Genomic DNA, 16,252 nt, shown 5'->3' with positions numbered 1-16,252 from the left:
TAGCATAAATACAATTCATTATAAATTCCAGTAATTTGCATTTTGAACTGCACCAGTCCCTTTCACAATCCCTGATTTTTAAAAACAGTTGCTTTCCATTTTAACTCAATCAAAAATAAAGCACAATTAAGAAATGCAGTCTTTACAGTAGAAGCTCATGCTATTCATCTTTACATTTCTAACTAGCTTCATGCATACTTTAATTGCTTTCTCCTGCTTAATCTTTCAGTCATCCTCTGCCTTTCATTATATTCTAACTGACCATCTGATCTGAACTGCCACTCACCTTTGCAGAATTATGCACGCTCTCTGAAATTTGATGCTTTTGTCAACTTCTTTCGTTAACCGTGGCCAGTTGTCTCCTTAGAATTCCTCTTTTATTCTTTATTTCTGAAATTAAGTGTCTACCAGTGTATGTCTTGATCTATTCCCCACCTAGAATGCGAGTTCACTTCAGCTAACATAGCTTTGATGCACACATACTGACCTTATTTAAGTTTAAATAGACTCACTCATCTCCCTCTCAAACTGAATGTAAAATTAAACTATATTGTGGTTGTTGTTGCTTAGCAGTGCATTTACTTTGGGGTCATTAATTAATGCTATCACATTACAAAATATCAAAACTAACAGCTTTATGGTTAGTTTCAGAGCATGTTGCTGTAAGAAACAATATCAAAAACATTCTTGTAAATCTTCACAGAATTGTTACGAGGCAGAAGGCCATCACACCTGCCCTGGTTCTTCCAACAAGCATCATTATCTCATGCCAATCTCCTGCTTTTTCCCCCATAACGTTGCACACCACATTTACCCAATTAATCAATTTATGTGAAGCTTGACAAACCCAAGACTGATTTAGATGGTTGGTGGACAACATTTAGAGTCATAGACATCTATTACATGGTAACAGACCCTTTGGTCCAAATCATCCATACCAACTAGTTATTCCAAATTAATGTAGTTCCATTTGGCCAAGTTCCCTCTAAACCTTTCCTATTCATGTAACCACCCAGATGCCTTTTAAATGTAATTGTACCAGCCTCCACCACCACCTCTGATAGCTGATTCCACACACATACCTTAGATGTTGCCCCTTAGATACATTTTTAAATCTTTCCCCTTCGACTTTAAACCTATGCACTCTAACTTTGGACTCTTCCCCACCCAGGGAAAAGACCTTGGCTCTTCACCCTATCCATGCCCCTCATGATTTTAGAGACCTCTGTCTCAGCCTCCAGACACTGCAGGGGGGAAAAAAACCCCCAACCCCAGCCTATTCAGCCTCTGCCTGGAGGTCAAGTTGCACCACCACCCATCCTCTGAAAGGACCATGTGTGGGGCAGAGGCAGCCACCTCCAACATGTTCCCAGAGCAGGATTAGGGACCTGACGGGAGGTGGCGCTGGCGAGGCGGCGCGTGCCCGGCGGTCGGGATGCGCGCGGGGGCGCTGCGCGAGTGGCTTCAGTTGGTCGCCTCTGATCCCCGGGAGTTGTCGTAGGGGGCGCGCGGGGGGAAAGCCCTGAGGTACCGGATTGACCGTCAGCTGAGGTGAGGTGAGAGGGGCCGGCGGTAGCGGGGGGGAGAAAGGCTGGAGGGTCTCGCAATCGCCTGCCGAGGTGCTCGGAGGGGAGGCGCCTGAAGTTGGGGCGCTGCCCGGCGTGGAAGAGGTAGGTGGGGGCAGCTCCCCCCACCCCCCGGGCCTAGACCCCAGACCCCAGACCCCAGACCCGGTCACAGAAGGAGGGGGGAGGGAGAGAGAGGGACTCCCCGCCCGGGGGTGTTCTCAATGGCATGCCACCTTCCATACAACGCAACTAATTCATTAAAGAATATCGCGGAGTGTCGCCGCTGTGGGTGGCCGTTCGGCCCATTGAGCCTCTACTCGCTCTTTGACAGAGCTGTTCTTCCCCCTTTCTACTCCCCACCCCCCCCCCCTTTAATTTTTTTTTGCATGTTTCAGTCCTAATCCAACTCCCTATTGAAGGCTGTTGTTAAACCTATTTGCACCGTGCTGTCATTGGTTGGGGAAGAGAGGGAATGGGAGCCTCCTCTCCTGGTGAAGGTGATTTGGGACCTCCTGCTTTGGGTGTGTCTGAGGGGGAGGGGACCTCCTGCACTCCATGTAGGAAGATTATGAACCCATGACCAAACAGGGATCTGGTTTCAGGTAAAATTCATTTTAGCTGTCAGGATATTGAAGTATTCTTTCGTGTGAGAGGTGAGGTGAGCCTTCTCATTACCAGGGCCCTCTGGACTCTGGTCAGTGAAGAGGCGGTCTGTTTCTTTGGATCTTTTCCTTTTGTTTGTACTGAGCAATGTTGGCTAAGCATGATTAACTAATTATGTGAATGGCATGTTTTTGATAAAGAAACTCCACGGTTCATTTCGTTTTTGCTGTTTTGGTGCTCTTTTTTGTAAAGTACAGCAAGTTTGTTCGGTTCTGTGACTATTACTGTGCACCATAAGTTGGAGGTTGGTCAGCTCAGTTGGCTGGTTTACTAGTGCTGAATGAGGTCAATAGCATGGCTTCAATTTCTGCATTGACTAAGGTTACCAAGAAGGATCTCTTTCTCAACTTCTCCCCTTGTCTGAGGTGTGTTGACCCTCAGGTTAAAAAGAGATCAGCATCCTGTGGTTCAGTAAGAATACAGCAACTAGGCACCAGGACTGTAAGAGTACATTTGTAATATTGCTGTTGACATAGGAACACCTTTTAAACAGGAATAACTGAAATGTAGTGTTCCAAAATGGTTTTCAATTCCTGTTTTATTTGATAATCTCCCCATTGAAACATAACTTTTGTAAAATAAATGATTTATCACTAAACTATTTCTTTTAAAAAATGTGTAATTACTGAGTAGAAGTAAAGTTTTTAATCTGTTGTTTATTGTTCTGGAGTTGAATATTTTCTGTGGATATTGTATGTAATTCATAGAAAATATTTATGGATAGTTTAATTTTTTTCATAATGGCTATTTATACTTCAGACTTTTGTGTGATTGCAAGTTAAACTGAAATCTCATGACAAGTTGGGTTTGTCTAACTTAATTATGGCTGGCTGAAGGTAGATGGTCTCCAGAGAGGTTTTCAACTTTAAGATCTTCTGTGCGTTTTGCTATATTTTCTGTTGTATTGCATAAAGTCCCACATAGGAGGTTAGTAAGCAAAATGAGGGCGCATGGTAGTGGGGGCAAAGTACTAACTTGGATTGAAAGTTGGTTGGCTGACAGGAAACAAAGAGTAGTGATAAATGGCTCCATTTTGGAATGGCAGGCAGTGATCAGTGGGGTACCGCAGGCATCACTGCTGGGACCGCAGCTTTTTACAACATATATAAATGAAATCGAAGATGGTATTAGTAATAACACTAGCAAATTTGCTGCTGATACTAAGCTGGGTGGCAGGATGAAATGTGAGGAGGATGTTAGAAGATTACAGCGTGACCTGGACAGGTTAGGTGAGTGGTCAGATGTAGTTTAATGTGGATAAATGTATGGTTATCCACTTTGGTGGCAAGAACAGGAAGGCAGATTACTACCTCAATGGAATCAATTTAGGTAAAGGGGCAGTACAGAGAGATCTGGGTGTTCTTGTACACCAGTCAATGAAGGTAAGCATACAGGTACAGCAGGTAGTGAAGAAGGCTAATAGCATACTGGCCTTCATAACAAGAGGGATTGAGTATAGAAGTAAAGAGGTTCTTCTGCAGCTGTACAGGACCCTGGTGAGACCACACCTGGAGTATTGTGTGCAGTTCTGGTCTCCAAATTTGAGGAAAGACATTCTGGTTATTGAGGGAGTGCAGCGTAGGTTCACAAGGTCAATTCCTGGAATGGCAGGACTACCTTATGCTGAAAGACTGGAGCGTCTGGGCTTGTATACCCTTGAGTTTAGAAGACTGAGAGGGGATCTGATTGAGACATATAAGATTATTAAAGGATTGGACACTCTGGAGGCAGGAAACATGTTTCCACTGATGGGTGAGTGCCGAACCAGAGGACACAGCTTAAAAATACGGGGTAGACTATTTAGGACAGAGATGAGGAGAAACTCCTTCACCCAGAGAGTGGTGGCTATGTGGAGGGCAGTTGAGGCCCAGTCGCTGGATTCATTTAAGAAGGAGTTGAATAGAACTCTCAAGAATAGTGGAATCAAGGGTTATGGAGATGAGGCAGAAACAGGATACTGATTAAGGATGATCAGCCGTGATCATATTGAATGGTGGTGCAGGCTCGAAGGGCAGAATGGCCTACTCCTGCACCTATTGTCTATAAGCAACCATGAAAGGAAGAACACATTCTATGTAACCTCCTAAATTAGCTTAGTAAAAGATCATTTGAAATTGGTCGAAGATATATTGTAAAATATAACTAAAGGAAATTATTGAAATTTTGGAATTGGATTAGGTGTAAATGTAAACCTGCAAACCATTTTTGGAGGATTTTTATGGTGAAGGCATGATAATTTGTTATAAACCTGTTTTCTTTCTTGTGCTTGAAATTTGTTTTATGATGGGTGTTTTGAAAGCACCTAGTCAAATGATTGGCAACAAGTTTTATGTTTGTGAATTACCAACAAGTGAATAATGTTTCTCAATTTTTTTTCACTTTAATACATTCTTATCTTGAAGTAATAACTGCAGCTATTATGATTGACCATTTGGGCTCAAGATAATTGATTTGAAATGAGTTAGATTGACGATGTCTGATTTAAGCAGGAATCATTTTGATGGATGGTTAATAACTTTAAGGGTTTGAAGATTCACATGAGGATTGGTTTACCTCCTAAAAGGACAGACATCCTTTTGACTAGATTTTATTTAATTTGCCAGCTGATTTTCCATTTGAGAGGTTCATCTTTAATACAACATGTGGAAACTCTTAATATTTCTGAACTACTAGGTTTACAGCTTCAGTGAGGAGCTAATGAAGAGAAATATAAAATACTTATTTGGTCTTTATTGTTGGAATGATCTGATTTTATGTGTATCTATTATTGAAAGGACACGTCGATTTGACTTTGAATTTGTTCTGGCAGTTCCTGCCTCTTCGGTAAAGTCCAAGTTCATTTCTTAAGAGGGATAACAACCAGGAAAGTGATGGATGTGATTTCTCTCAATGTTGTTTGTTTAAAAAAAAACTAAGGGTTGAAGCCTGTGTGCACCTTAAGTTGACCTCTACAGATGGAATGTGTCAGTCCCAACAAGACTGCAGTGACAGCATCCAAGCAAAAAACATTTGTTGCATTGAACATTTAAACCGTTATTCATCGGAGATTTTTACATTGGCTTCTAAGATATCAGGCAGCAAAACGAAGAAGCAGGAAAAATCGACGTTTCGGGTATAAGCCCTTCTTCTCCTTGGATGCTGCCTGACCTGTTGCGCTTTTCCAGCAACACATTTTTCAGCTCTGATCTCCAGCATCTGCAGTCCTCACTTTCTTCTAAGAGATCAGTTAAGACAAAACTAGATATTTTCAGGAGAGTTCATATATCTCTTCGTGACTATTCCTATTTCTAGTTCCACTTGGCTGGGTAGATTTCTCCTTATGTCCTGTTGATGACTTTTAACACTTGGATTATATATTTTCTTTTGAGTATGTTTGTTAGATTCCAAGACTTATTCAAATTATTCTTTGGATTCTTCAATGAATCTATCCTTCTCAAGGTGTGGTGCTTAATGCTGCATGCAATTGTCTCATTATGACCATGCCAATGAGATGTGCAATGATTCAAGGATCTACTGTGGCTTCTCAAACGTCCTTGAGAGATACTCTTGCGTCATAGTTTTCCCACGTGCTTGCTGTGAATCATATGCAGTATTCTTACTATACAGGAGGACGGGTTACCATTGGTCTGCTGAGCCTGTGTAAGTAACTAAATAAGTAATTATTCAAATTCATTTTGAAAGTTACTTTGAATCTGCTTCCAACATCTTTTTAGGTGGTGCACTCTGGATTATAACTTTTATTGTCAATTGTAACTGTTTATTTTTCCTATGTTAGTTTTAAAATAAATCACTGCATCTCAATAATATCAGTTTTCCCCAAAGTAATTATATAGTAGTTCTAGATTTGGAACGATATTGATGGTCCTTCATTATCACCAGATCACAATCCTGGACTTCCTTCCCAAACATTTGAGAAGTGCAGCCCTTCACTTCTTGGTGTGAGGTGTCGTGATGGGCAATGAATACTAACTAGCCTTGCTGGTGATGGTTCCATCCATAACCTGTTTTTAAAAAAAAGTTCAGAAAAATTGTAATCTTTTGAGTGTAGTCAGTTATTGTAGAATGGTATCTTTTACAACTTTGTTATTTCACTTATTATAAACTTTGTCTGTTGTGAACTGGTTTTCCAATTTAGCTAAATGTCTGTTAAGCTTGTATTGAATATTTGGGAACTTGGCATACATAGTAAGTAGAACTTTTAAAAATTTCTTGTGAAAATATAGTACATTTTGTTTGTTTCATAACTTAGTTGTTACTATTTTAGTTGGTGCATTAGAATTCTGGTATGTTTGTGAGACATGATTTTGATCTAAAACTATACTGATGACCGTCATGTTTCTTATACATCTTAATGATTTGTTTAGTAATATGTAGTGGCTGATTTATCATGGTTGCACTATTTGTTTTCTAGTTACGACATACTGGTTCTCTTTTTGTGATGTATTTCCTGACTAATTTCTGTATCAATAATGGAGAAAGGTTTGACTGACATTATATGGGTTGGGAGACTTTGAAGTGGTGAAAAGGAGGCCAAGGAGTGCTGACTTGTCTAGTCTGAAGGCCAAACCAAGAACTGAACAGATCTAAACTTAAGGGTTATATGTCAGTGGTGATTTTGCCTGAGCAGAAAGTGGAACTGATCCTCCAAAGTCACTGGCCACCTTCAGAATGATGAAGGGGAAAATGTTGTCCAATTCTTCTCCCCATTCCTCTACCCAAACATCTAAATCCATGGTTCCACCACTGTTCTTAATTCCACTTGTCTGGTCCATGTGCTTTCAGTTTATTTCATATCCAGGTATCATTTCATAAATGCAACTTGATGCCCCACTCATTACCTACCTTCTTAGGTTGTCACTGGGCCTTTCCTTCAAACTTTGTGCCATAATTTATTGTTGCAGGGTAACTAATATTTGATTAATTAGGATTTATTTATAAGCAGAGTCGTAGACATGTACAGCATGGAAACAGGACCCTTCAGTCCAACCTGTCCATGCTGACCAGATATCCCAACCCAATCTAGTCCTAGCTGCCAGCACCTGGCCCATATCCCTCCAAACCTTTCCTATTCATATACCCACCCAGATGTCTTTTAAATGTTGCAATTGTACCAGCCTCCATCACTTCCTCTGGCAACTCATTCCATACCCGTACCACCCTCTGTGTGAAAATGTTGCCCCTTGGGTCCCTTTTATATCTTTCCTCTCTCACCCTAAACCTATGCCCTCGAGTTCTGGACTCCCTGACCCCATGGAAAAGACATTTGAGTAAACTGAAGATGCTGGTCGTGATGACAAAGTATTGTATGTCTGTTTCCTTTCCTGTTTCCCTTACTCTCCAACACACCATTACACCTCTTTTCCCCTCCCCCGTTATAAGTTTATATCCTCAGTTACTGAGATAAGGATGGCATAAGTCAGCTGCAAACATAACTTGCGACACATTTATTCATGAACTCACTTCGAGTGAACCTCCAGAGCACCATGTTCTCACCAATGCAAATACTTAAATGTCATCAGTTTAAGCTGTATTCAGATGTTTCTTTTGCTCAGAGTTGATGCCAGAGACTGGTGACTGAGATGAAGTATGTAAAAATCACTATTTGTACATTCTCTTGGGAATGTCTTGTCTGTTTCAGTGGCAAGGCAGTGAATGAAACTTGGACTGAATTGCAGATTAACTCACATTGAGTTATTGAAGAAGGCTTTGTAATTCACTTTTGTGTCCATCAGGGTTGGAGTAAGCTGTAGGATGTAATATGATGAAAATGTTATAAACTGCCTTTTTTTTATATTAAAGCATTTAAAACATTTTATGCTGTGTAGTGATATGTACACAAATCTGTTGATTGTGTAGAGTTATTGCATAGTTGAATGGTTATCTTTTTTCTTTGTCTTTTGTACACTTCGAACTCAAAATAACTAAACAAGCAAAAAATGTAAATTCTCATACTTAATATGGGTGAGTTCTCACTGAGTCCAACGTCCTTTCAGCCTCATTATTTTGCAAACTAAATTGAGAATTTGTGACTTCTCCAATCCGAGTGATTATATCTTCTTGTATTTGAGCCATAACATTGTAATTGATTCCTGAGTGGCTCCTTGGCGTGTTGAGGTTGTGAAAACAGAAATGACAGTGTTTTAAGTGTAGTGTGAATTCCAGACTCTGATCATAATTTATTCATGTTGGAGTTTTCTGTGCTTACAAAATCGTAGTATTGTCGTTCTGTCCTACTGAAGTGTGGAAAAACTTTTGCACTAATCTTCTGCAGTTGGTCTTTTTCTGCCAGATTTGGTGGTTAGAGGAAGCTATGCAAATTCCTGCAGTTGAAGAGATTAATACAGTCATTAAGAATAAACAAGTGCCCATCGGGCATTTTGTATTCTCCAGCCTGTTTTGCTTATACTGGCTAAATGTGGAAGAAAGATTGTGAACCATGTCCAAAGGAAATGCTTACAGAGAGAGAACTTAAGCATCATCATTAAAACTTTGCTATGCTCATATTATCAACCATGATGGTCAGGTAATGGGATGTACTGTCTGAATTGAAGCAAATTATGTTCACTCAAATAAAAACAAAATTCTATGGATGCTAGAAAACTGAAATAAAAAATCTTTGAGAAACTCTGGTCTGGTAGCATAGGTGGTGGGAGAACCAGCATTAATATTTACAGCCCAATGTGACTTCTCCAGACCTGAAGATACAAAGAAATAAATGAATGTTAGTAGCCCTGAGGATTACTCAATACTTTCGCAGTTCCTCATAATGAAGCAGTCTGTGCCCGAACAATATTTAGGTTTCGGCTCCTAAATGGCAAGTAACATTTCTGCCACAGACTTGGCAAAAAAACCCATTTCAAACAAGGTGCAAGCGAAGTCCACGTTTCATAAATGGAGCATATCCCAATGAGAAGATCGGTGAAGGACTTTTGAAGGGTGGTAAATGGTGGAAATGTGGAGAGAAAGGTTGAAAAGGGGGTTAAGCTTGATTGACCAAATGGAGAAATTTTGCTGTGATTTGATCAATATCAAGGCTAGAGGAGGATGCCCACAATGTATGTGGATTCCTTTGTGGTAAGGTTTGGGTAATGGAATCGATTGAAGGAACACAGCTGTGTCAGAAGGCAATATGACATGAAGCATTGACAAATTCTCAGGTTTAGAAGTCTGTGCATCAAGCATGCAGCTGAATATGATGCTGTTGATCCTTTTTTTGTTTCAGGTGGAAGTTGTATCAGTCTTTTGCTGTAATTTTCTGCATTTCTTCTGTTATTTGGAAGATTAGGTTTTGCTTCTAGTCTCCAGGTTTGTTATGTTTCTCATTAATGTAGAGGCAAGCATGATACCTGTTTTGCTTGTGTCCAGGATCTCTCTCCCAATGTGTGAAGGTTATGTCTCCCTATGGGTTGGTTGTCATTAGAATAATCTCACAAGCAATCAGACAGTAAATATTATGAGCTATAATGTAAAAGGAGATAAAACAAAAGACACAAATGAAGTTGATTGCGTCCTTTTCAAAAATTCAAGACTCCATGCTTTCTGATGCCTTTTTTGTTTTTAATAATGAAAACAATTTATAGATTTGGTTGAGCTATGAACTTTGAGCAAGCCTAATTGTTCAAAAATCTCTTCCTTTTTTAATTAGAGAATTCCTGGTTGTCAAAAGTTCTCAAGATCAATGAGACTTTTGTCTTGATGCATAAAAATGGTCATTGTTGTGTATTTGATTTCCTGTTTGTTATTTGATTACTTGATTGTTTCACGTGCAAAGTAATATTGCTACCGAATGACATGAATTTATTCTTCTGAGGAACATTCTAATGTAAATGTTGGAGTTGAAAGAATTTCTTGTTTATTTGTGTGCAATTTGTTTGTTTCACAACTTTTTTGTTGAAGCATGCTATCAAATGTTACAATGAATTATTGTTGCTTTTTTTTACACTCCTATCAATAAGTCTTGATAGGGCCCAAGGTGAAGGGGATATGATATTTTATTAAATAGTTCTTCACAATTTTGTTGAAAATATTGCTGGCTGGAATCAAAACTAAATTACCAATTTGTAACCTGAAATGTTTATTCCTCCAGTTTATTTACTGGCTTCTGTGCAACTTATAGTTATCTTCGTTATGCTAGATTCATTCTTTACAAGTCATCAATAATAACAAAGAATATCTGTCAGTATCTGCAAGATTTTTAATGATTTTCTAATGTTGAACTTTCCCTGGCCCTTTGTTGAAATCAAATCAAGAACAGTATTCAATAAATTTTTTGAACGTGCATGAAGCTAAGTTAATGCAACTCACCTCGGGTTTTCATGCACATGCACACCTTTGCATCTGGCTCAAACCAATTGCAATTGTCAACATGGTTAACCATATCACGCTTCTCCCTGTTGCCAAAGTGAGTGATCGGTGCTTTCCTGGGTCCATTCCTATCCGTCCAATTGGTAGCTAGCTAATCTGCATTGGTGTTTCTTTCCACGGTTACCTCCCGAGATCCTGAAAAGAAAATCTGTTTGCCATCCAGTACTCTTAATACTGCCATGGCTTTGCCACCTGAATAGTGCCACATTTCACAAGTACACTCAACTCTATTACTTCATCATCTGCATTGATCCCACTCCTGTCTCACCTTTGTACTGTTTGTCAGTCTTCAAATGTGGGTGAAGCAGAAGTTTCCTTCATACCAATGAAAGCTCCCATTAAAACATTTTATTCTTCTCCCTGAGAACTCTCTGAAGTTGAACTAGATTTTTCACAGTTTTGGATGTATTTGACTCCAAGACAAGACCTAGATTGCCTGTCCCTACCCCTGTAGGGCCATCAGATTGTGATTCCCCCCCCCACCCCCAAAACCTGTTGTCCTCTGCCACTGTTTCATCTAAACTTGATTATTCCTTTGCTTTTCTGGACTGTGTAGCAAACTTGTGCTCATCTGAAGCTCTGCCAATTCACACAGTTTCATTCACTATCACACTTCTGTTTGATTTTTGTCATTGTCTGTTGGTACAGTGATGCCTCAATTTTAAGTAGTTTTTTAAATCCCTCATTGGGCTCATCCTCCTTTTATCTCTGTAACCGCTATTGCTCTTTCGTGCCTTCAAGGTCTGTGCTCTTCTAATTCAGGCAGCTTGTGCATCCCGTATTTGGCCATTGGTAGCTATGTTTCTGTGCCCTTGGAATTCTTTAGCCAAACACTGCATCTCTACAAGGTAAAAACAATGACTGCAGATGCTGGAAACCAGATTCTGGATTAGTGGTGACTGCTCCTTGGATGCTGCCTGAACTGCTGGGCGCGTCCAGCACCACTAATCCAGAAACTGCATCTCTACTGCTTCCCCTCTTTCATAAAGTGCTTCCTCAAACTAAGTCCTTTTAATCAAACTCCACATACCTGGTATGAATGTTTGAAGCCACATCAGCATTTGGTAAACTCAAGTCATCTGATGAAGATGGGCCTGGAATATTATAGAATTTTTCTAATGTGTTCAGAGATGCTATGGCACATGTTTGGAACAGGTGGGGCTTGAGCCTGGGCCAGAGGTATGGACATGACCATACCAGAAAAGCTCTGTGATATTTTTGGGCACTGTTCATGATCAGCAAGCTTTGCCTGGTTAAAGAAACCTATTGGTTGGGCCTGGATTATTGCTAATTTCCCCAGATTGATTTTCCAGAATTATGCCAATCAGAATGACCCTAACTGGGCAAGCAGCAACTCACTTTTAACTTAGAATTCCAGCAGCACCTTGTTGGGGGTGTTCCAAAGTGCTCTGGATCTATTGGGGATTTGTCTGCAGGAAAATGTGACCTCTGTTTGGCAGATAGCATCCAGGTAGATGTGGATTTCTCAGCAGATTGATTTGGGCACTCTAAGATAATAGATTTCTGTGGTAGTTTTCTGGATGTCATAGAATCATTATAGTGTGGAAGTAGGCCATTCAGCCCATTTGAGTCCACACTAACCCTCCAAAGAGCATTGCACTCAGGCTGATCTTACCTTATCCTACAGCTCTGCATTTCCCATGGCTAATCCACCTAGCCTGCACATTGGACACCAGTGGCAATTTAGCATGGCCAATTTACCTAACCCACAGATCTTTGGACTGTAGGAGGAAACCAACGCAGACATTAGATGGATGTGTAAACTCCACACGTACAGTAGCCCAAGGCTGGAATTGAACCCAGGTCTCTGGTGTGAGGTAGTCACGATAACCACCTGAGTCACCGTGACGCATGAATTTCAGAAATGCAGTGTGCAAATGCAGCAGGCAATAAGAAAGGTGAATGGAATTTTGGCTTTTATTGGATTGTAATCTCGGGATTACTGTGCCAGATTCTATTGTGGCTTGTAACAGAGACCAAATACAATTGAACACTGCTAAAGAGGTGGTGTAGTGGGGGAGACTTCAGCCATGTGGACCATTGGGAATGCCTTCCAGAGAAGATGGGACCTGTACAAACCACAAGTTTCACTGAAACTGAAGGGCCACTGACATCCTAACAGGAGTGTTGATCGTGCCACTTGGAAAGGTTTAAGCTGCCATGTTTGGGTGGGTAGGAACTGGAGCAGCAGGTCACCCAGTGTAGAGACTGGTGAAGAGTTTAAGACTAAGGCAAATATTCCAGAGAGGAAGAGCAGTCATAGAGAGGTTGATGAACTCAGTGGAACTAAAGGCTTGGACTGTATTTGCTTCAAGTCCAGAAGTATGACAAGTAAGACGGATGAACTTAGAGCCTGGATTAATGGATGCAATTATGATGTTATTATCATAGAGACCAAGCTAAAAGAGGGACAGGATTGGCTATCTAATGTTCCATGTTGCTAGATAAGTCCCCAGAGCCAGAAGAAATCTATTCTGGGATACTGAGAGAGACAAGGCAGGGAACAACTTTGCATTCTGTTCGGAATACCTTTGCATTCTGTTCGGCCTTGGCGAGGTTCCAGTGGACTGAAGAATGGCCAGTGTTGCTCCCCTTTTTAAGAGGGGAAGCTGAGATAATCCAGAAACTTAGTGGTTAGTGAGTCTGTCTGTAGAGGGGAAACTTCGAAGATACTGAGAGATGGGAATTATTCAGATTTGGAAGTGAATGGACTTGGGGGTAGGCAGCATGGGTTTGTGAGAGTAAGGTCATGTCTCTCCAACTTGGAGTTTGTTTTTGAGGAGATGAGAATTTTTGAGGAAAGAGCAGTGGATGACATGGACTTGAGCATTTCATAAGGTATCTCATGGCAGGCTGATACAAAAGGTGGAGTCTCATGGGATCTGGGGTGAGCTGGCAAGATGGATATAAACTGGTTTGGTCATAGAGGACAGTAATGGTGGAAAGGTGCTCTTTTTGGAATGATGATCAGTAACTAGTGATGTTCAGCAGAAATGGGTGCTGGGTCCTTAGCTGTTTCTAATATATGTGATCTGAAGGGAAATGTAGGTAGTCTGATTATTAAGTTTGCAACTGACACCAAAATTAGAGGAGTTGCCGATCGTAAGGAGGATTGTCAAAGGATACAGCACGATATAGAATGCAGATTTGGACAGCAATTGCAGTTGGAGTTTAATCTGGACAACTGTGAGGTGATGCATTTTGGAGTACCAAATTGAGGTGCAAACCCTTTCTAGTATTGAAATAGAGATCTGGGTGTGCAGATCCCTGAAGAATGCAACACCAATGGATAAGGTGGTCAAGAAGGCAGCACACTTGCATTCAATGCGCTGGCCAATGAAGACAAAAGTTATGTTCCAGCTAAACAAAACTTTAAGCCAGATTTAGAATGTTGCATGCAGTTCTGGTTGCCACACGACCAGAAGGGTGTGGATGCTTTGGAGAGGGTGTAGCGAAGGTTTACCAGGATGTTGTCGCGACTGGAGGGTTTCATGAGAAGAGGATGATAAACTCATTGTTTTTACTGGAAAGTTGGAATCTGAAGGATGACCTGATAGAGGTCTGGAGAATTGAGAGTCTAAGTGTAGCACTGGAAAGGCACAGCAGATCAGACAGGCATGTTAGCAAAGTTAAGTGTACCTTTTAGACATGAATGTGAGGTGAACAGAGGGATAGGTATGGTTTAAGGGCAAAACATAGCATGTCTAAATAAGGATTAGCAATTGGTGCAGGCTTGGTGGACCGAAAGGCTGATCCCTATGCCATATTCTGTTGTATTACTAAAGGAGTAGAGTATAACAGTACGGAAGTGTTACTGCAACTATAGAAGCATAAGTGAGACTACCTGGAGTATTATGTACAGTTTTGATCCCCTTGAGGGATATAGTTGCATTTAAGGTTCAGTACATTGATTGTAGAGATGAGAGTTTTGCCTTATGAAGAGATTGAGCAGTTTAGGCCTATATTCTTTGGCATTCAGAAGAATGAGAGTAGATCAAATTGAGGAATGTAAAAAGCTAAAGGGGATTTACAAACTAAAGTAGAAAATATGTTTCCTCATGGAGCAGGAAAGTGAAGTTGATGTTGAGATGAGTTCAGCCATGATTAGATTAAATAGTGGTGCAGGCTTGGGGCTAAACGGCCTAATCCTGTTCCTTCTATGTGTGCAAACTGTGCATCTAACCTATTGATCTAGTTTTATTTTTCAAAAAAAAAGTGGACTTGGTGAGCTCATATTAAAAGATTAATAGAGCAGAGATTACCAACTGAGAATATCAATGTTTTGGTCATCGGGATGAACACTTTTCAAATTCTGTTTTACTCTACTTTTACACCAAATGAGGCACTAAATGTAATCTTGTCTGATTAAAAAGCTGAAATTGCACTGTCGTGCTTGTATCTTGCCTTGTGTAATGCATGAAAGTTTTCCTTCCAAGCAGAAATTAGCATCTGTGCATGGACTCTGGAAAATGTGTCCATAAAAGACCATTTTAGTGATTATCGGAAATGGACATCTTTTGTGCTTTGAATATATTGAAGTAAATAATTTCAGTAAATTATATGCCGAGGTCAATTTTCATATGGTGTGATTAAACTCAATCTGCAAAGATTAACAAAATTGAGGCACCCCAAACAGGAGAGTCAGGTAAGTTAAGGGTAGAAAACAGTGCATTGTCGTAAACTGTTGTGTTTCAGGTTGGAGGATGGTCGTTACTGCTACTCCCAAAGAGTCACTGCTCAGATTATTGTTGTTTTTGATAGATACATAGTGGCTTGGATATTTCAATGGAGAATCAAACTAAAATTACCTAATGAATCTAAACTTGGAAGTAACCAAGAATATAACAGTAATAGGATGCAAAGCCAGCAGGATGGACAGGAATTGGCAGAATATAATGCCGAAAAATGTCGAGATGCATTTTGTTAGAAGGGAGAGAGCTGGACTAAATATTGTGACTACAAGAGCAAGTAAGAGACTGGGACTTCTTGATTTGAATAACTCTCTCCCTATGTGCCATAGCCTGAGTAGCATCTGCATGGCACAAGTTCAAAGCAAGATCTCAATTTGCATATTGCAATTCTGATTAAGGGTCAAGAAGTGCAACACCATCCAGGATAAAGTGGTCTTTACCACTTCCCACCACCATAAACATTGTCTTTACACCACCGATACACACTGGTAATAGTGCCTTGTGCAGGATGCTTGCAACAATTCGCTATTACTCCACTGACAGCATTTTCTAAATGAGACCTGTACCAGGTAGCAGATGCATGCAAACAACGTGTGTAAATTTCCCTTAATGTCTCAACTATCTCTAACAAATTGACACATTTGTGCTGAAAAATTACAGCTTAATGTTAAGAGACTAGTTGAAGGCATGCAGAAGAGTGGCAATAGTATTCTCTACTTGAGGTGAGGAACAAATCAAATATTCCTGTTCTTTTCCTCGCAATCCAATGAATATTACTATTTAAAAAGGTAGCTATTTCATGCTGAGAACAAGTCAAAATATAAGTTTACATATTTCTAAACCCTAAAATCTGATATCGGCAAAACCTATAAAATTCCATCGCAATGAATTCTCTAGTGCCTTACACCCAATCCTTATTGTTTTTAAGGTGGTAATTATTTATTT

The 16,252-nt window shown here is 40.2% G+C and overlaps 1 protein-coding gene across 6 annotated transcripts in view; it reads left to right on the top strand.

The window, feature by feature from the left end:
- The first annotated feature begins 1,439 nt into the window (after positions 1–1,439).
- The window catches only part of eps8a (epidermal growth factor receptor pathway substrate 8a), a 193,895-nt gene continuing 179,082 nt past the window's right edge, over positions 1,440–16,252 (top strand). For 3 of the 6 annotated variants that reach the window (XM_060843215.1, XM_060843209.1, XM_060843207.1), the window contains exon 1: positions 2,106–2,170. In XM_060843215.1, coding sequence (XP_060699198.1) covers positions 2,145–2,170 — 26 coding nt within the window. In that variant the 5' untranslated portion in view covers positions 2,106–2,144. Of the gene's footprint in view, positions 1,557–2,105; positions 2,171–16,252 lie in introns of those variants that run through there. The other 3 variants (XM_060843210.1, XM_060843211.1, XM_060843212.1) reach the window with 2 other exon arrangements.

This window comes from Hemiscyllium ocellatum, chromosome 23, assembly GCF_020745735.1.
Source record: "Hemiscyllium ocellatum isolate sHemOce1 chromosome 23, sHemOce1.pat.X.cur, whole genome shotgun sequence".
NCBI classification, from domain to species: Eukaryota; Metazoa; Chordata; class Chondrichthyes; order Orectolobiformes; family Hemiscylliidae; genus Hemiscyllium; species Hemiscyllium ocellatum.
The sequence above is the reverse complement of the archived record's forward strand: the minus strand, read 5'-3'. Positions and strand labels throughout refer to the sequence as shown.